Source organism: Anopheles funestus, chromosome 3RL, assembly GCF_943734845.2.
Source record: "Anopheles funestus chromosome 3RL, idAnoFuneDA-416_04, whole genome shotgun sequence".
Lineage (NCBI taxonomy): Eukaryota > Metazoa > Arthropoda > Insecta > Diptera > Culicidae > Anopheles > Anopheles funestus.
In genome coordinates this window covers 2,273,898-2,295,663 of record NC_064599.1, presented here as the reverse complement: position 1 = coordinate 2,295,663, position 21,766 = coordinate 2,273,898, and the positions used below count along the sequence as shown (strand labels likewise).

The 21,766-nt window shown below is 40.4% G+C and overlaps 3 protein-coding genes across 6 annotated transcripts in view; 1 reads left to right on the top strand and 2 right to left on the bottom strand.

Moving 5' to 3' along the window:
• The window catches only part of LOC125771168 (protein bric-a-brac 1-like), a 75,653-nt gene extending 55,984 nt beyond the window's left edge, over positions 1-19,669 (bottom strand). Inside the window, exon 1 of the mRNA XM_049441558.1 lies at positions 19,383-19,669. The gene's annotated coding sequence lies outside the window, so the exon portion shown is untranslated. The remainder of the gene's footprint in view (positions 1-19,382) is intronic.
• Positions 1-21,766, top strand: part of LOC125771157 (protein yellow-like) — a 486,298-nt gene that overhangs the window by 330,888 nt on the left and 133,644 nt on the right. The window lies entirely within an intron of this gene.
• On the bottom strand, positions 20,212-21,730 carry LOC125771182 (uncharacterized). The gene is made up of 2 exons (XM_049441572.1): positions 21,244-21,730; positions 20,212-21,040 (listed from the first exon to the last, which is right to left on the bottom strand). Exons 1-2 carry the CDS (start codon positions 21,347-21,349, stop codon positions 20,298-20,300), a joined length of 849 nt encoding a protein of 282 aa, XP_049297529.1. The 5' UTR covers positions 21,350-21,730; the 3' UTR covers positions 20,212-20,297.

The window sequence follows — 21,766 nt, the reverse complement described above, 5'->3', positions numbered from 1 at the left end:
ATGAAAATAGTTTTTTTTTTTCAAAAATCATTGATCGAATTTAGCCCTAGATTTGGTTATGAAAACTGCAGATTTTGAGACAAGCTTTTTTCAACTTTATTTTCCTACTGGAAAGAGGTGGAAGATATATTTTTGAGTATAATGACAATAACAATAACAATAACAAAATCAACCAAACAAAATCAATTCAATATTTCTATTTATTACTTTAACGATGCTATCATTACAATATGAATGAGTGAAGAATTCAACATGCTTATAAACCCAGCTATCTGTCAAACTTGAAGATTAGTGTATCTCCGAATCCGCGTAAGTCGTAATTCTCTTTAACTCTCATGATATCCTCTCAACCTCTGATATCCTTGGCTGCCATAGCTCTGCTAGTTTCGATCTTTACGCAATATTTTTAATCGCATTTCCCACATAACAAAAACCTAATTTACTAAATGTCTGCAAAAAAAAACAATTTGTCACTAAACAATTTAACCAACAAAACAAATAGAACAGAAAAATCCAATGTTGGAGAATTTCTTACAACGTACCGAATTCTCAACACGAATTCCAAATTCCTAAACCCAAACACACTACTTACATGGGTGTGATTATTTTTCATTACCGCATGTTTAGTGGAGTATTCTCTCTTCCACCGGCTAACTTCTTCCACGAGCTCACACACGCTTTGCAAACGTTTTACGTGAGATTTGGAGGCATTTGTCGAGATGGTCCAAAAAACCAAAAAGCTTGTAAATCCGGCCCAACAAAAAAACATACGTTCCGTGGTGGGTATGGCATGTTCTTCATCAAGACATACAAAACAAAACAAAAAACTCCGAACACGCACGTGTTCCAAGCGTTTCATCCTCAACAAACGAGTCCGAGAGAAAGATTTTATCCATGGGCTTTTTTCTTTAGGGAGTTTTTTTTTCTTTTTTGGGACAACACCCCAAGGGAAGATGGATTTCGTACGCACCGGAAGCACAACATAGTACAAAGCCTTGTGCAAATAGACAGCATCCTTGGCATCTGGTGACTAACTAAGTCTAATAAATACCCAAAAAAAAACGAAGAAGATCCTTCTCTCTCCAAATGGGGAAGGAGATCGACACTTTTGTCCGGAGCTTCTCGGATCGCTATTAGACACGAAAGGCTCTTCTGCTCCAAAAGTCCTATCTTATTTCTCGTCGGCACGTACGTGATATGCATCGTAACGAATTGTTGCCTCTATTGAGGAGCGGGTTTTGAGGTGCACGAAACCCCTCCAGTCTCATCTCAGTCAGAGTCCACTTAAAGGCCGTTATGCTGCAGAAATGTTTCGACTCCTGTGGGAAAAGTTCGAAGGCGATGAAAAAATATTGCTTTTTGACCGCACTCTCTCCGGATGGTTTCCATCTTGCAATGGTTTACACATTTTCCTACGTAAGAAAAACACTGAGAAGAGCTTATTTTTATCGATTTTTATCCCATTCGTCCGGTATGAAATATGTCTTTCAGAGTCTAGGTTGAAAGTTGGATCCCTTCACCAAATCTTTGCAAAGGCAGGTAAGTGGACGAACGCATTTCACTCGTCCCCTCCGAGCTGCCGGAATCAATTTAACTTCGAGATCGAATTATGGTTCAATCCGTACCGGATACCTTCGGTCCAGGGCTGACATTGTCGCTACGGCTTGTTATATTATTTTTCCCCAATCCACTTCCATGCCAGCAGGTTCCATCACAGCGCTTCCGGCCGAACAGGTTGTCCCTGCTGTTCCGGTGTATAAAATATGCAGTACACAAATTGCGCTACCCGTTACCCGTACCCTGATTCTTTGTTGTTGCTTTTTTGTTTTCACCATGAGGAAAAATGCTATCCCGCCGTGATCGGGCTTTCCACTTAACGTGTGTAATGCTTCCGATCGGGGCAAAAAAGAAAGGGAAGTTTGCTCTCGGCAGGAGGATGGAAAATAAAAGTTAAGTGATTTAGCCACCGGAGAACAACCTTCTGATCGAGAAAAAGCTGCTGGAAACCGTAGTGCGTAAGCGTGTACTTTATGATCCCTGGTAGATAATGTTTGTTTTAGCAGCATTTTATTACGGGAAGGAGTGGAAAATAACGCACCATGCTGGAAAATAACAATGAACCGTATCATCTTTGATGTTGGTCTTGGCTTATGAATTTATAAAAACTTATTCGTTTGCCTTTATGCCAGTACCAGCCTCAGGAAGCACTATGGATGTATGTGTGCTTCTATGGCGGTCATGGAGGAAAATGGAAAAACAAAAATAGTTTGTTAACAAACATTAACCAAATTCATTTTTTCGCTGCTGATATTTAATTAAGTAAAAACAAAACATTCAGCGTATGAGACATTTTATTTACGACTTAAATACGCACAAAACTCAATTATAAAAAATTAAAAAAACAAAAATAATTCTCATTTTCACATCAAAGCCGAAGTAACAATATGAAAGGCGTATGTACATGCAACCACAAAAAAAACATCCTCAACTCTACCTTCCCGCTCTTATCGCACCCAGTAAAAGGCATTAAATTTTGATCAACCGTTTCATAAATGTCATTGAAAGTAATTGCATTAGACGGCAGGGGACACACAACTGAATGTTGTGGCACACATCAAAGTACCAGCAACATTTACCTGGGTACTTTTATGCCTGATTCATCTCTTTGAGTGTGCTTGGAATATTTTTTTCGTTGTATTATGTTGTAACACGCCTTTGGATAACCTTTTCATAAAGCAACTCGGTAAGATGAAAAAGAAAGCATAGGTAGCTGAAAGGAAAACCGATTTCCCGCAATGTGCGGATCGCTAAAGTTGAGGAAAACGACAATTTAATGTGCAAAAGGCAAAAGGAATTCCATTCCAAACGAATCAACCACAACTACACGACCCAACATCATTGAGGTTTGCCAAAAAAAAAATCTCAGTACTTCCGTGTAAATGGTCCTTGGAATGTCGAATAATAAAAAAAAAAACGAAAGTACACACGATCGGTTCAAAAGAAGTGGGAGATTGTAATAAAAAATTCACGCATTGTTAAGCTACAAGGGTTTAAAGGGGTTTGCATAAAAATTTATGCTCGACATTCTGAATCAGTGTTGCAATGCTCTGAAGGTAGATCGATCTTCTGTTCAAAGTATGTGGGAAGACTGGAGACGAACAGAGCATATCCATCAAATCAAGCTTCAAAATAAAATACGAACTCTTTTTGCGTGATTTTTTGAGAGAGAGAGCGTTATACATGAGAGATGTGTCTTCGTTTTAATGGAGAAGAGCCTTTCCTTTCTCAATATTCTATTCTTGGTAAGGCATCAGATATGCGGTAGGATGAAGGCTGCCAACCGGTTTTCCTACAGTCTGTTCAATGGGAAAATCTGAGGAAATTTCTCAACTCAGAACACCGGTCGCGTCGATCAAATCTGGGATTTTGTAGAACCTATAAGGTTGCAGTACCCACGCATCTGAGACATGTACTTCGTCCAAAACTTTGAGAGGAATTCAGAAGAATTGTGTGTGGCCAATGAAGGAGTTCGCTGTAATGAAGAGCTCTAGGAGCTGTACGATGCTCTCACTATAGCAAATTAGACTCCCATTAACATGTCATTTAAATCAGTGGTCCCCAACCTATGGTCCGCGGACCACTTGTGGTCCGTGGCTTAAGTAGAAGTGGTCCGCGGAAGAAATTTTCGGTCGTTGGACCGATCATTTTAATACGTATTGTTTACCATTTCAAGCGTTTTTACGTGACGAAATCGTTCTACACCCCTCGATGTGCCAGATTGCGGACAATTACATTTTTTGCTAATGTTTTATTTAAAAAAATCCGTTCTTAGAGTTTCATGTGGGCCGCGATATACTTATGTCGAACAAGAAGTGGTCCGCGGTACTAAAAAGGTTGGGGAGCACTGATTTAAATGACACCGAACGACCCAGTTCTCTCTCTCACTTGTTGGCGTAACTTGTTGGCATCGCACAATCGCTCCTGCGTGCAGCGCTCCATGAAGTGCGAAACTTTGCTTCTGGGAGTGCATCGCACAATCGCTCCTGCGTGCAGCGCTCCGTGTGGAGCTACCTCAAGCGCACCGCACACTTCAGAGAGCAAGAGCGCTCTTGCAAAAGAGCTACTTGACCCAACACGTATCGTAAGTCCAAACTGAGATGGAGCGATGCCAGAAAGATCGGGTAAATGGCTGCGATTTTGGAGGATTCCGTTGAAGCGATTCTAGCGCCTGATAAGTAGTAAGGCATTATATTTTCTATAATAATTATCAAAAATATCAACTTCTCCAATTTTCCACAACACTTTCTAAATCTTTTGATATCTTTCAAATACTATCTTGATGAGTACGTTGCGCCTCACAATCTGGACCAGTTAGTTAATGACTTCAGCAAAAAAAAGTACCACTGCTGGTAGTGTTTGCTGGTTAACCCACATCTTACACAGTAAGCATCCCATATCAATCACTAAAGAGCGATCAAACAATCATGGTGACCGTAGTGTTAACTCTTTCCTGTCAAGCGATACCATCGAAATGGTGCATTTACACGAACCCGGCAAAGCAGAGTAGAAAACTGGCGCAAAATCAAATTTGACTTTAAATCACTTCCAAAGCAGACTGGGTGGGACCCCGTATTTCCGCACGCTTTGTCAACTGTTGGCCCGTGTGTGTGTAGACGGGCTTCAAAAGCTGCGATGTGATGTAAATCGTTCCGACAAAACCCAAAAGGCCACGAATCGGTGTGTGGGAAAATTCAAAGCCAGCTACGGCAGACGAATTACTCTACAAATAAAAGACCCAAAAAGGCAGGCAGCGGGTCGTCGCTTTGCTTCCGGTGGAAACGACCAAAAACGCAACCCCTCCCTGTTGCCCTCCCGGCAGGGTGGTAAATGAGCATGTGACAAGGATTTTTGGGGCGACAAACGACGCGCACCGAAACCAAAAACACAACCCGAGCCCTGTTTTGTAGAGTTGCGCGAGTTTATCCAGATGCTACGATCACGCACTCGGGGCGGGTTTTTATGCGCTTTTCCCCCATCCAAACAGCGACCGCAACACACGCTTTGGGGAGATTTTTTTGTTGTTTTATTTTTGACACGGGTTGACATTGGCCGTGAATGGTTCACAGTACGGCACAGCAAAACGCATCACGGCCACGGTCGCATTTAATACCATCTTGCGAGAGCTGCAAACAAGCGTAACGGCTAAATTCGAACAATCTGATGATCTTTCTGGACCGAGATTCGCATAGATTGGTGAAAGAAAATAGGTTCCATTTTTTCCGTTTCAACAAAAGTACAGAAACGATAGGCAAACTGAAGGAAAAAAAAATCATCCAAAAAACATAAATAAAACCTTTTCTCCCCCGGGTGGAGCGAATTCAAGATTGGATGATTATAAATCCGTGATCCGAAAACAGCACGACGGGCATCGGGAGTGTAATAAAACCGGAAACCGACAGCATGACACACACGCAACCGAAACACATCTATCATAGATCGGCCGTTCCCTTATTGCTCGTTGGAACACACTGCGTTGTCGCCACCATTTCGACCCAGAGAAATCTTTATTTCCAACCGTACAAACATGTGCGCGGCAAGCAACCCGAAGGCCGATTGGCATGTTGTTATTTCATCGTCAGGTTTTTGGGGTAGATTTTTTTTTACGATGAAATATGTACCGTACCACGCGTCATCTGACGATGATGGTGGTGAATGAAGTGAAAGTATAGGTTCTAAAAATATTTACTAACCGTCGCTAGAGAAGCGCGTCCGAAAATTTGAACGTCAATCGGTACCATCGCAGATGGATGGAAGTGTGGCGCCGTGGCCACACCCGACAGGAAGGATACGCCAAATGTGAGTGAAAGAATCAATTTAGAATGTGTGGATTTTTTTTTCGTTCGCTTTTGAGAAAATGCTGCACATCGTTAACACACACACACGCTCTCTGTGAAGTGTGTACAGAAGTTGAAATTTGCAATTTGTTCTATGGTATGGTATTTTTTAAAATAATGCTTTTTTGCTAGCTTGACACTCGGAACGGTTACAATTCGCAGAAAGTACTGGCTGTGGTAAAAATAATAATTTCAAACACATTTTGTGGTTGGACTTTGCACGCGGGGAAAATTTTCTTCTCTTGCCAAATTACACGAATGATTCCATTTGCTTGCTAACGCAAAGTGCGTTTAGTAACAGGCTAGAATAAAATGGCTTTTATTTTACCACGACTAGGATATATTGTCATAATAAATATTGTTAAATAGTTCCAAAATTTAAAAAATAACTAACTTGAAAATAATATTGCGATAACAAAAAAAAAGTATAAATTTGTTTCATAAAATCACAACTGCAGGAAGTTATATTTTGCATATGGTGGGATCAAGAGAATGTCATATATTACGAACTGCATTCGAGTGACCAAAACATCAGTATTCAAGTAACAAGCCAAATACTTGAAAATTAGAGACCAGACACGAGGAGTTAGTAATCTTTCATGTTCGACCAAAGAATGCCGAAATATTTCGAGAAAACTGGATGAAAAATTGGAAGAATTTTCCACCATTAAATTTCCACCACCTCTAACTTTTTAAAAATCTAGAAACTCTAGAATCTAGAAAAGAAAATCGTTAAACATAATTGATGATAAACTTACACCAAAACTAATAATCCAATGATGTTTAATGAACTATTCCTGCCACAATTACCCATTCCGGGCGCAAACCCCAATTAGGAATTGGGTTGGAATGGAAAATGCAAGCATCTTGCATTTTCCACGAGACAATTATTCGACCACTAAACCGGTTGGACCGACGTTTTTGGAGAGCAATGGTCCAAATTTAATCAGTAAACCCGACACCAACACCAACACAACCAGCGTTGGCTCCGGCTGGCCGGTTGGCCGGTTGACCTTGATTTTTTGGCAGCTGCTGCTGCTGATGACGGCACATGCGGTTGATACAGCAACCCTAATTAACGACCCCTTGCCACTACAATAATGCCGTATTTTACGAAGTCAAAGAGAAATGCTATTATTATACAACAATTTCATTATTTTCTTTTGTGTAGAAAATCATCTCCTACTTAGCAAATAATGTAAAAACAATGTATTTTGCACTGAAGTAAGCTTTTCGAGTTTAAGCATGCATCACATAGTTCTACTGACAAGCACACAAGTCCCAATTGGGCACTAAGATAAGCCCGGAATAATGCCATCATGGTAAAACAGTAAAAATGTGGCCAATTTTCTGGAAAGCTTTTAATGGAAATTCCACCAAGCTAAACTTTTCCGTTAGCCACGTTGTTGTTGCTGTAGCCGTCATTCACCGTCAAGCCGACCTTCCATCCGGGAAAGCTCTCATCGGTGGAAACATAATGTTTCCCTCCAGTCCTCTCGTTCAGATTTTGAAGCGAAGGTAAAAACCCGTAAAGCATCGCAGCAGAAAGTACCTTCATTAGCCATTTCCAACGATGACCCATTATGAAAAACGAAAAAAAAACCCTCAAAAGGGCACACTCGGGAGCATTTTGAAATGATACACACACCCACACACATCCACAAGCTCCAACATCATATCTTAATAACCCGAAAAAAAATCCCCCCTTTTCCCAAGTTCATCGGTGGAGGAGAGTAATTTAGTAACCAAGTCACCAGCACGTGCAACAAGTGTTAATTAGAGGTGTGATGTTGTAATTTATAAACCCGTCAACCCCCGGTACCCATGTACCATTGAGCGTTGTGCGCTCACCTGGGGAGCACAAAAAAGAGAAAATGACGACAACATTTTAACATTGATGTGGGTACTAGAGAAGGCAGAAAAGGAACAGTATAAACACCGGTGAAACCTGGTCGGATTGACATTCGAACGGTGTAACATTACACCCACCCGCTGGTAAAGTATTTCCTACGTAACAAAACCCTCCGCTGCCGGAACAGCTAAAATGGGTTTTCCGGTGCAAAAACAGAAAAAAAGTCAAATTTCATACCAACCATTCAGTGATATGTGATATAGTTTAAGCGAGTGATTATACCTATTGTTTGACGAAACTTACAAAACTTTGAATCCGTGGACAAGTGACGTTTTCAATTATGCTCGCCTTGGGTGAGTTTGTCTAGTGTTCTTTTGTAGTTTGAGATGTTTTGAGATAATTTGTTTTACTTTTTTTGGTGTGTTTTACTGCAGAAGAACTTTTTGTTTTGCACGATGGAGTTCATAACATAATTTTAACAACAATTTTACAATATGTGGACTTTTCTCTACTATTTCTAAAAAAATATCTTTTTAATAATGTGTAGCCTAAATCAACTTATTAAACATGCACAAATGAACCAATTACGAAGTTCATTTTGTAGCTCAATTTGCGTTCATTCGCGAGATAAGTTCCAACCGCTAACTGTTTACACTACGAGTTCCGTTTCTTCATCAAATCGGATGTTTTTCAACAACATGCTCACCCCTGACAAGATTATGCATATTTGAAATATAGATTAACATAGGATTAACAATTTGATAAAACAAACATTAACGAGACAGTTTCGTTGTCTGTGATACTATTGGGACACCCCGTGTTCGACAACAAGTCCTCCACATTTCCTGAAGTTATAAACGACTTCGTGCCATCTGTGCCGTATATGTTCACGTACCAAATGGCCAGAACAGACAAGACTAATGGGGCCGCTTCATTATTGTGGTTTATCTTGCTTCCGAACGACCACATTTACCACACTTAAGTACTCTTCAGCTGCCAACAGCTGATTGAAGAGCGTGGCAACGCATGAGAAGCTCATAAATCACCAATACCCTAGACAACATTCGACACACACTGATGAATTGGTCCTCCTCTTTTTTGTGAAGCAGATCATCAGTAAAATATGTGTGTGACCTACAAATGTTTTGCCTAAAGGTCACCAAACTATGTTTAGTTTTATAGGACAAGATAATAATTAAGCTAGAGTGAAATATATAAAAAATTCTTGTTCTCCATGTTTTGTTTTTAAAACCGAAAATTAAACTGGAAAAAACTTTTACTAAAAGTACTCTCCATTGCGGTTTGAAGCTGTTGCAACAAAATCATGCTGATGCATTATCGTGCAAACCATCCCCATCCATCATCGTCACGAATAGATGTCTTTGCATTCCATGTGTGCGCCATTATCGTTACCCAACAGCAACACCATCCGGTACACCGACTTGTGCGCCTTTTTTTGTTGCATCCCAACCCAATGGTTTTGTGCAATTATCAACCGACCGAAGGATAGAAAAGAGAAAAGAATAAAACGTGAACGATATTGAAGGACCAACAAAAAACAAAAAGCACGATGCTCATAGCAATACAAATTTACCCGAAAGTGATGAAACCATCAACTAACACTAGCGTAGAGTCCCGTAGATGGTTCAATATTAACCCGGCCGGGAATGGCCACGGTCTTTGGCGATGACCCAACACGAAACGAAACACACAACATGCTTCGACCGGAAGACGTCGTCGGATGTGGCGATGAGAAAACTGACAGCCAACTGCTGACCGACCGGATGGAGCCACCTCAATAACAGAAATAAAGCCGTCGATTGGTACACAAGACACAAAATGTTCTCTCTTTCAATATCAATCATTTTTCGATCTCAGTTTTGTTTGGACTTTTGTACTGTAATTAGTTTGTCTTTTACGGGATTGTTAATCAAGCGGCGGTGTTTGAAAAATGCTCTTTCAGAATGTTTTGTTTTACTTTATCTACTTTAATATATTGATGTATTTTCACATTAGACCTATTTGAGCATCATATCTCCTCAAGAAAAATCCAAAATACTATTCTCTTTTGTAAAGAATTCATTATTATGTGGATTAATTTACATTCATTGAAATGTCCATTTTATTTATCGGTCAACATTTTACTTTTTGAATTCATTTTAACGAATTCGCCGAAAAGTTCCACAACATTCTGGTTACTGCCGATATACGTAAACAATGTGTCCAATTGAAAGGACCTGATGTAGTCTACTATTCTAAACAACATCACACACAGTAGACTCGCCCCTGTTCAATCCTGTTCTCGACATCCTGTTCCCAAAACTTTCATCCTCGAAATTGGCCTCGAAACGAGAAATTGGCGCCACCAAAAAGCATTCCCAAACACAGCGTACGCCCACATGCTCCACGAACTCCATTCGTGGAATTGTGCCATCCCTTGGGCTTGGGTACGGAGAAAACAAATAACAATTACGGGACATGGCGCCAAAAGCAGTATAGAGCTTTACACATGGCATGCGGCAGCAAATGTTTAGTGCTCCATCATACACAGACGGCCGTCGCCTTCAGGCAGATATTGAACAAGCATAATCTGTGTTGCTGAATCAGCTACCACATCAACGTACATCAGTAGCTTAGCTAGTGACTTTTTCCGAGATGAAAATGTCTATTTCCTCGTTCGCCGGGCAAATGTTCTTTGTTTCTGGTATAGATACTCCCTCCTAAGAGAGAGAGAGAGAGTAAGCATATTATTTATGCTTTCTACTCACCATTGCAAGAATAGAAAGAAGAGCATCGCTTCAAAACATCCCAAAATATGAGAGTCATTCCTGCTTTTTACCATAATTTTGCTCCAAAAAAACCCAAAAAAACATTTTTGTAATAGTACGAAAATGTTTCCAGCATTGTTCTATTTTGCAACAAGCAAACAACAAGAAAAAAGCATTCAAATATAAAACAAACAAAATGCTTTGCAATTCTCCTCGACAGCTTTTAATCGATAGAACAACGAAACATAAAGGTCAAAAAGGATGTTAGCATAGCAAGTGACAACCACAGTTTGACATTTTAATGCTCCAAGGAATTGCCACTTCTACATTCAAGCGTCTATCATTTGTGGTATTTATTCCATAATTCAGATCTGATAAAACAACGAAATAGAGTATCAACCATGAAGCCCTCACGAATGAAATAAATGGAAATATATTTCCATCTTCCAGACTAAGCAAAAATAAACGAAGAACCTGAGACATGAATATTGTACAAGCTCATGTTGTATCCAGTTGGAAGTCGTTCTCTAACAGGTCCCAGTATTTGCCACAACTTTAGAGACAATATAATGAAGTATCTCCATTTCCTCTTGCTTTGGGGAGGTCATTAACAACCCTAGAACGCACCACTGATAGACAAAAAAAAGGGAAGTGTTGTGATGCTCAAATTTGATAGTCCAAAAACCACAGAAACGGAAACAAATGGGTCAAACGTTTCAACGATCAGATCAAGTTACGCTTCATAGTAATCATTGGGCTCGTTCGTGACTCCTATTTCTTGGGACCTGCTTATCTTTCTCGTTTCTCCCTAGCTCGTCGTTGTATTCCTGTTTGCCTTTCTTTTACTCTATTTACTTTTGGTTGCAACGGCGACATGCTGGATACAACAAGATAATGCCCTGGCGAGAAGTTTTACTGAGAGTTTATTTCGCGTTACCGCCTAATGTTACAAACAAGCGCTCACATTATCTTGCCGGAGACACAGTCAGTGTGCGTGCTGCTGTATTGCTGGAAATAGAAATATGTAAATGATAAGAAGGGCGAAATATATGCTGCGAGTGACATTCCAAATTTATCAGCAAAACACGTTTTCGCGCAAGTCATGTGGAAACCTTAACAATGTTTTATTCCATCATGTACGCCAACGCAGGTTTAAAAAGGAAGAATTTATATTTAACATATTTGGGACTTTGATACATATCTCTGTTTTGATGCATATCTTCAAACCTTTCAAATAGGCGTGGGCAATATCTCACGACTCTTCGACGTAGCCGTTGCAAGTTCAAATCTCAACTGGAACTACTATGTCCTCCTAAGTCAACCTGCAGCACTTTTTCCAATGATCTATGTTTGATGTATAAATATCCACAACTCCTAACAAGCCTCTTAATCCTAACAATTGTTCCTCTTTATTCCAATTTCACCTATAAACGCTTCGTTCCGTAAACAATCTATTAAGCAAAATGGTTGTACTCTTCGTAAACTTCAATACCATCATCCGTAGCTCTAGGTTAATGAATTTGATCAATTACAATTGTTTCAAACGGGTCTATTTATTGTTTTTTTTCCTTTGTCCACCCTTAATTAAGTGCAACACAACTAACCCACACACAAGCGCACGTGGTGTCTTCCCGTGTCTTCCACCCGGTTGCGATCGTCCAAAATGGTTATTGTTTTGTGCAATGCTGTGCCATTTTACTCCAACCGTATACAAGAGCGCGTGTATTTATCCGCTGCCTACTTCTTGCTCGCCAAACACTCCAAACCCCATGCGTAAACATGGCACGAGACTACGCCATCTCGCTCCGCCAGCGATTACGATGGCGGACGACTGTTCGACGATGGAACGAAGCGAAAAAAGTCGTTTAAAAATCAAACGATTAACGAGCGTTTGTGTGACCGTAAATCGATTTGAACTCGACTGGCAGCAGCGGGGCCCACAGGTCCCCACCAAAAAGGAAATATACTCAAACAAATGGCAACAATGCTATATGCGCGCATGATTAAGCATTCCTTTTTGCGAGTTCCCTCTCGCTTGCTCTCTTAGCTGTTTGAATGGAAAGGAAATTAGGGGAAAGAAAAGCACAAAACAACACAAACCCAGCTTAACCCGCGCACACGGTAAAAAAGGGGAGCGCCCCAAAGCGAAGTTAAACGAACGAGAGCAAAAAGGTGTAATGGAACGGAACCGGGAAAGACAATATAATTATGTAAAAGATTGGGTGAAATTTTATGACACATTTTTTTGTTCACAAACCTATCGTAGGATTTATGTTTTCTTTATCTAACAAAAAAAAAAGAAAAAAAACGATCTCTGAACTTTAAGCGTCTTGCGTTAGACGTTAGACATTTGATGCTAATCGCGGCATATGGTTGGGATGCTGCCAACAACAAGACGATGTGTTGCGAGTTGCGATACTCTGGTTGGGCAGAAAATGATAGGAGGTTAGGAAAATGAGCACCCAGTGTAATTGTAGCTAGGTTGGTCGTGAGTTGCACCCTTGAACACGCCCGGCAAGGGGGGTCATCGATTGATCGCAAGTGTCGACAAGTGAAAGTATAACGCCGACCCTTCGTTTTTTCTACTTCTCTCTATTCGCTGTGGCAAGCTTCATTAGCTTGTCGGACATGTTTTTTGTGTGTGCCTACACATGAGTAGATTGTTAGTTCCTTGTATTTTTACTACTACGGTGTACAGCAGGAAGTTGTTAGATGATTTAGGGATTTCGACCAAAAAAAAAACAGTGCCAAGTTCCATTAAAAATGAATGTCGTTCATTTCAGCAGTATCCGTCGACTAACTCGCTCCGGGAGCTTTCGTTGCAGTTATCATCGTGTGCTTTCTTACATTCGTTTTAGCTCATTTTAGACATTAAAGGGTAGACAAGAAAGTGGAGTCATACGTGGATAGTAAAATATAACATTAATATGTAGATCAGTTCTGTGGCGTCAGTATATTAAGACCTTTTTCGAGCTTTTATCAGGTTGATTTATGGAATTTGATATAAAGTGTAGGGACAGCGCCAGTTCCACACGATAGGACCCGGTATCATTTTTTATTTTTATTTTTGTATTATTTTATATTCTTTCTTATTTAAAGCATTATTTAAATGAAAAGAAACTTATTTCAAACAATTCGGATTACAATAAATCAATTTATAAAATTTTGCTAAGTTACTCAAAAAAAAAACGAATGCTATAGCCTTAGGAAGTTTTCAAATTTTTAGATTTTTTTTTATTTTTTTATTATTCACTCATTCACTCTGAGTTGATTCACTAAAAAGAGTTGTTATTCTCATCTCTAATATAAAGTTCATAGATATTTAGGCACAGAATGCCAACAGAGTTACTGCATAAGAACTTTAAATAACTTCTCTTTACTAAGTTTAGTCCTGCAACTTGTCAATTTAAGTTGATGTTAAAGCACTCCCGACTAAGTAATTTAGACAAAGAAAATTTTATCACAAACCAATCCTTTATACTTCATACATAGAGTTGAATTTAAAATAAAGGAAAATGAACAAAGCTGGGGACGCCGTTTCCAGCAGCAATATTAAAGTCCTGCCCAGCCAAAATGGGAAAGCTTCATGAAAAGCACATTCAAACGAACATTTGCCTACTTTAGACGTAAGAACCATGAAAACAGCTACTGACACGACGTTAGTTGACGTTCTATTTTTTTTATGCTAGTCTAACGACGATGTAGCAGCAGCACATCTAGATGCAAATTCGAGCCAATTCATTCGTTAGACTTCAAACAAACTTCTAACCCGGTTCGATACGTTTGTGCTGAACAAGGGAGAGAGAGAGAGAGAGAGAAAGAAAAAAAGCCGGAAACTATGATATTGTCTGCCAACCCGTCAAAGCACGTCAAACCTTGGCGGTTCCCTACCATTCCTGGATCGCCATCGTTTGCCCTGCTTTACTCTGCCAAAATGGGAACGAACGAACGAAGAGAAACCGATGGATGAAGAAGGCAAAAAAAAACAAGAAAAAAACTTTGCAACCTAAACAATCGTCACTGGTGTGTTGTGTTATCAAACCGTTGTGCCGCCTTTTAACCGAGCGCCACTCTGTGCACTGTGGAGCGCGAACTTTTGATGCACATTCCTTCTTTGGTGCAATTTTTGCATTCTCCACGTGGGCCGGGGGGGGGGGGGGATTCGGGTAGAAATATTGATCGTTTCTACTTCTAACTTATTTGCACTATATGTTGGAGTAGTCGGGTATTACCATTCTAGAACGACATTCTACCTTATTGCACGACAAAAGCGGATCAAATGGAGGATAAATTGTTTTCAAAGTAGTACAAATTTTATTGCAGTATGCGGGAAAATGGAAAACTATTCTCCAGAAAAAAAAACCTGTAGTACTGTAGTGAAATACTTTTTTTGTTGGGATTTTATTAGACATTCAACTCCAAACACATAACTATAGCAATATAAAATTAAATTAAAATTCTATAAAGCTTTTTGTAATAAAGATGAATTGAATGTAAACCATTCCGCTATTGATGACTTTTATATTCTGCTTTTGCTTTTCTCGCGTTTATATTCCACTTCTTCAACGTCTCCCTTCAAAGCACCTGTCATACGGTCGCCTTCCGGTTCCGGTGCTACTCTCTTCCCCGCAACTACTTCCTTACTGCCGGAAGATCTCAGGTCTCAGGCACACGTTGAGGCCGTACAGACTGCTCTCCATCGGAAGTGGCACCAGACAAAATGACGAGACACCAACAACAGGGGAGTGACGATTTGATCCGTCCCTTCACCATTTGCTGCTGAAACAGACGCTTCGTCGTTCGTCCTTCGACTTGAAAAGCAGCAAACTGGGGATGGGAAAAGCCGTGGCAACCAATCCGCACTATTCGCCTTTTTTTTAATATTTGCAAAATTCATAAGTAAAAGAACCTCGTCGTCCATAGGGACAACATTCCAGCAAAACCCAGCTCAAGCACGGAAAGAAATGCTTATCGACCGTCACAAGTGACACGGCTTTTCCGGCATGATATCGATATCAGGAATGTAGTGCCTTTTTTGGAGAAAAAGAAAAACCCCCACAAAACGATGCCCCACAAGTAGCAACAGCTTGGAAGTCATATTTTATCCACTTGTCACCGGTGGAAGTGACACGAGGGCGTGAAACGAGATTTACAAATTCATCATCTACTGCGAGTTTATTTTTGTTTGTTTTGTTTATAATTCATATAGAGAGCAGTCAAATGTAGAGAGGGAAAGTGTCGGTAACCTACATTTTCATTGACAGTCTTCGCTTCGAAAGGAAAGAGACGTGTTTCAAGGACATCTCACTTTTGGGTGGATCTTTTTGAAAAGTATTCTTGTACTAAGAAGCAAAATTACTCGCTCGTTGTAAGGAATAAGGTAGTGAAATCGATTGATCGTAGCTGCTCATTAGGAACCATAGGATATCCAGCCATCATATCCTCACCGATGGCTTCATCAATATTCATAACAATTAAGCAAGGCTTCCTCATCAACCAGTCATCGAAAGGGTAAACACAAACAAGTCACCATACCTTTGGTAAATCGAACGAAACCACCGGATGACTCGATAAACTCTCGTTCGATACATAATTAAGATGAGGCGGAACCAAATAGGTCCGGAACCAGAAGCATCGTGCCCCATAATAAATATGAAAAATAAATCATATTAATCAACATTTCGTTACACATTTGTTTAGCTGTCTATTTTCGATTAAATTTTCAGCGCATTATTTGAAGCCAATTATTTGGACCAATGTTTCCAAAGTAACTAAACACACGAATCGAATACGATTTTCCACTGGCTAACACCCTAACACGTCCAGGAAGGAAGAAACGTCCCCAATCGACACACATCGACCACAAAATGCTTCCGGTTAACGTGTTTGGATCTGGCTTCTCTTCTTTTCGGACGGAAAAAGGGAAATTCAATTTCATCCAAAATTGCGTGCGTGTGGCGCATTTTCCTGGTGGATGTGGACCAAACACACATAGGACTGAAGGTATGAAACGCAGTGCGTAGGATGGTGCGTGTTCGGTCGGATACGACAAAACAAATTTTTGAGAAACATCTGCAGAGCCGGAAAATTGTAGCGACATTCGGCACGGTTGGGTGTAAAAGAGTCAATTGGGGCTGAGGATTTACCGTAAAGGGGGAAAAGTGAATGATTTATTTTTATGTGTTTTTTATATTTTTTGCAATAGTGCTAATCACAAGTAAACATTGTTCTAATTGTGGGTAATTTAGCTTTTCTGTTTTTCTTTTTTGGTTTTGATCTGCTATTTAATCCGCGTCTTGCTATTTGTGTCTTGAACTACGAATATTCTCATAGTTTATAAAATCGTGCTTTTACAAATTATTTTGCCCATTCAGTCTTTGTTTGGTGAATAAGTCTAGACTTGAGGACTTTAACTTGTTTCAATTGTTAATTCTGAGAAACAAATAATACAAAAAAGGACACAAAGATACAAGAAAAAATAATGGTAAAAGACAAAGTGTTAGGTTTAAAGAGAATAATTTAAAAGGAAATAACGTCCACCATACTGTAACAAACCATCAATTCCATCTGTTGCACTCGCAATCTTCGTTCGGATTGCAAAAGTAAAGAAAAAAAAAGACAAAAAGGCAACAACTGCACCAAAACAAATGCACCCATTTGTCCCCTATCGCCCCAGATGCAGATGGTAGAACTGTCCCCAATCCGAAGCAAGTTTTCTCTTTGTTACGTCCTCGCCGAAAGTGTCGCAGTGAAGTGAAATCGACCGATGTGTGTTCTAAGCATTTGAAAATGCAGAGTATTGGCACCATCCCTTAGGTAGAAAAGGGGTTTTTCCACCTTCCACATATGTCCAAAGAGCCAATTTTATTGGGACCATACAATATTTCATTTCATTTGGTTTTTTGCACCTTATTTGTCAAGTTTTTGTTTGCTTCTTTTGCGGATAGCAAGACAAAGACTTATCGCCATGCCCCTGCCCAGCACAGCAGACAGTGTAGCCAAGCGTAGGAAAATGGTATCCTTTTTTGCATCATCCAACCCCCCCTCAAAAAACTATGCTCCATTAGCATTTTCCACACCCCAGTAAAGGAAAATGCTATGAGCGAGAAAGAAAGAGATAAAAAGCGGACAGCGCACATGGAAAAGGAAGAGTACGGAACAATGTATAAATTCGACACCAACACCAATGCATCACACTTCGGACGCCGGCGCATACAAACAAACCGAGAGGAGGGAAGAAGAGAAAACAACATAAAATCGGGATAGACCGCAGGAAGATCCTCTATCCGTCGTGTGATGCTGTGTATGATGATTTTACGTTTCACGCACACTACTACACACAACGGGACGAAAGCGTGTGTAGTACGAATAGAAGAGAAAAGGTGGTGGTAAAGATTCGGTCAAACAGGTGCAAACGAAGGGATTCGGAGGGAATGAGTCCTTTTCGGTTTTGGGCAGGTGTGCATTTCCCAAACGGAATATGTTCTTTTGAAAAGTTGCCTTCACACATGATTACCTTCCAAATGTGGCTAATGGAGTTGTTGATGTGTTATTTATGGTTTTTTTATTTTTCTTAAATAAAAAAAATACCCTTCATGTTCACTTACCTTTTACAATCGCAGCAACCTGGTGTTGATTCGATCATCACGAATGCTTTGTTTCATGCGGTCATGGTGCACAGTCGAACAGGCAATGATCATCGAACGAAACACTTCGACGCAAATCTTCGTTATGCTAATCACAAGTCGATGTTTCGCTTATATATATCCCGTACGCCTTCAAACACACATTTATTATTCTATTTCTCCTTTTCACCAGCGATTGATATTCATGCAAATCGAACCGCCCGAAATTTAAGCTCGCGCGAAACATTTTTAAGCTGTTAATCAACATCGCATTTCTCTTCTTCTTAATACACATTTCGAACGTTCCTTGGGTGTCGAATAGACTTTCAAATTAAAAACGCCCAAAAACTAATTTCTGATCTCTACAATATATATTTCTATTGTTTTGGAAGTATTTTAAGCAGTTGACAAGTGAAAATTGACCGTTTTTTTAACCCAACTAAACAGACATTGCATTAACGTATGTAAAACTGTTTGTTAAACTTAGGGCACTTAAACTTAGGGCAAATTACAATAATTTATTTAATAATTTAGACGGAAAACTTTCCTCTTTTTCTTTAACTTTTTAACGAAAGTTTCAATATTTATGCTCACTTTTTTTTCTATCTTCATTTCTTCGTTTTTTTATTCAAATTCGATAAATAAAAGAATGTAAGGTAATGAGAAAGCTGAAGAGAACATGCATTTTCGAGTACAACGCAAGAAACGAGACAAATATGAAATGGTACACGCAACGTATGTGTGTATACGTGGTCACGACGCGTTCGCACGTTTGTGTGCGTGTACGTATATTGCACTAACACGTACGTACAGCACAACGTAGTAATGCCACAATCTGACTAACGTACAACTCTTTCCCATACGATGCATTACAGCCCGATGCACTTGACGATCATCTACAACACAAATTCAATCAAACACACACACAAACACGCTTACACCTCCGCACACACACACACACATACATCTCACGCACTTTCTGCGGGGATGCAGGGAACAGCACACACATTTCAAACGCACTGCCCATCCAAACAAATGGAGGTTCAATTATTTGTTAGCCACTTGATCCTTCCTCTTTTTCACACTTTTCCAATTTCCGCTGTTCCGCAGACGATCGGAGTTTAACGTGAACGCACACACGCACGCACACACGCAGCATACAATTATTTCAACACATTCACATTCCAGAACAGCGCTTTGTTGACACTACACAGTGCAGAAACTAACGTAAACGGAAACTGACCATAAAGAAAGCAAACGATGCCTTGCCACTACGGTGCAACGGATGCAGCCGTTTCGTATCCGCACACCTTTACAACCAGTTGGTTGAATTTTCACACAGGTAAATCACCACAAAACACTCTCGATACAGCTATCGAATACGCGGAAACACACACCGTACGAAACACCACAGGCCGAAGCTACACTACTACTACAGCATCGGACAGGTACATTTTTTACCGTCAATGAATTCGTATTTTATGACCAAAAAGAATACTCCCATAGTGGAGAACAATGGGCGTTTCGTTTGATGCTTGCAGGCGCAAGAGAGAACGCGCAAGACATGTATTTAGAAAGAGAGATATATATGTTCTCTCCGCAAAGGACGTTTTCCAAAGGCTCATTAAACACCTTGGGCGTTAAGCTGTCAAATCGACACAGGGTAGCTCTTTGAATTGAAGCTTTGTTTAAATATCCGTTTTCTTTTTTAAACATTTATGTGATGAATTTCATGATTAGAACGATTTTTTACGCATAATTAATCGTTCATCATGTAGGGAATGTAATGCACTTACCAGATTCATCTCGTAGCGGAAATTCGCTCATTGACAGTGACTCGTTCGTTTGGTTGGAGGGTCCGGCTGTTTCATTGCTCAAAATACTTAACGCTTCAATCCTTTGGCGTAATGATTCGTCTTCGCTTTCATCTGCAAATTGTGGTGAACAGTTTACAATACAGCTAGGCTAATCTGCCTTTGGAAGCTTATGCTACATTCAAACAAGCGTTGTGCCTATCTATAAGCATTCTTTCCACACCAAACCTTTACAAAAGCACACTTTTTACACACAGCTAACGATAATTTACAACAGCCTATACAACTGTAGTTACTTTATTAAGATTAAATTCAAAGAGATACATAACACATTGCATGTAACATTAGGTTGAAAGGAACGTATTTACAACTTCTTTCACGTTTTCTCTGGTGCGTAGATCTAGGTGCGCACACACCTTCAACATCGTCTCCGCAGGTATCCCTTGGAGCGATGGGCTGATGGTTGGAATAAATTTAGTGTACATGTGGTTCCGAAATGGCACAAACAGATCATTCTTCAACTTCATCGAAAGCCCCTGCAGATACTGGTAACACAGCGGAAGTCGGTCCGCATTGACCGACGGGACGTGAAAGCACACGGGAATCACGGTGGAAAATCCTGCCTTATAGCCATGGTGCGGTATTAGGTTCACAATGAGCAAGTCTCCACTGCAAAAGGCAACCAGCGAGCAGGTTAGATTTTTGTACAACGCTTTCTCGTGTACCAACTCCAAATCGAAACGGTAACAGCCGGCCCGCTTTTGGAACCAGTCCATTGGTAAGCGGGTGGCGAAATGTTTCACGAGCCGTTTGTCGAACGACCGGTAGACGTAATGCTTCTCCGACCGTAATGACGCGGGTAGTGAAGCACCCTTCGGTATCAAACACAACTCGAGGGCGATCACGTAGATAAGTACTATCATCAGATCGGACCGGCTTATCTCCGTGACGTCCCTTCCACAGTGGGTGAAAAAATAACGTAAGGTGAGTTCGAGTGATGGTGCCAGCATCAGCCGGTTGCTGTCTTCTACGAGAAGCGGATACGAACTCCATACCGTTTGTGGTGTAACCATAATGGGATGATATCCTACAATGAAAGCGACATAGATAGACCGATGAGACAAACAATAGGCTACCGTGTAACTATCCCAAACACCGATAGGAAACAGGGAAACAGAGCTACAGAAGAGCTAGGGCATTACACACAATATACTACCAAAAAATGCATCCCAAGCATGTCGCACACACAACAAAAACCCAAAGCATAGTAAAGTGAATGGAAGCGCTTACCTTCTGCTTCTTCGGCAACCGTTTCCAACGGGGATCGGCTCCGATGCAGCTCATCGTTATGGTTTTCCAAAGTGGCCGAAGTTTGTTCACTGCTATCAATATCCATGTCCTGTCGCTATGAGTCAGCTTTTACGACCGGGGCTGCCTTGCTTTCGAAAACTCGTTTTTTCCAGCGAAAGGCTGCCGTATCAAGCGGCTGGAAGGTGTTGCTGTGCTCAAGCGCGTGATTAACCAAAGATTAAGAATGCACAGCGCGCAGCAATAGAAATGAATTCGCTTCCCCTATTGTGCCGCTTGTGGTTTTATAATATTTGAACGCAAATAGCAGCAATACAAAATAGCTCCGGCGTACGGCGTCTGGTTGACAGTTTGAACACCAACATCTGTCATATTTGCAACGGAATTGTGTATAAAATGTATTGACAGTTTTCATCAACTGCGTGTCGTAAGCAGCCATGTTACTTTTGAAGCATAAAAATAGGATTTAAATTAATTGCATTGCGGTAGCTCGAAAATTGAGCGT

Excerpts from the sequence above, each read along its gene's own strand:
- LOC125771182 (XM_049441572.1), bottom strand. The coding sequence starts at position 21,349 with ATGGATATTGATAGCAGTGAACAAACTTCGGCCACTTTGGAAAACCAT. Across the intron at positions 21,041-21,243 it reads GGTTGCCGAAGAAGCAGAAG|GATATCATCCCATTATGGTT; the intron begins GTAAGCGCTTCC and ends CTTTCATTGTAG.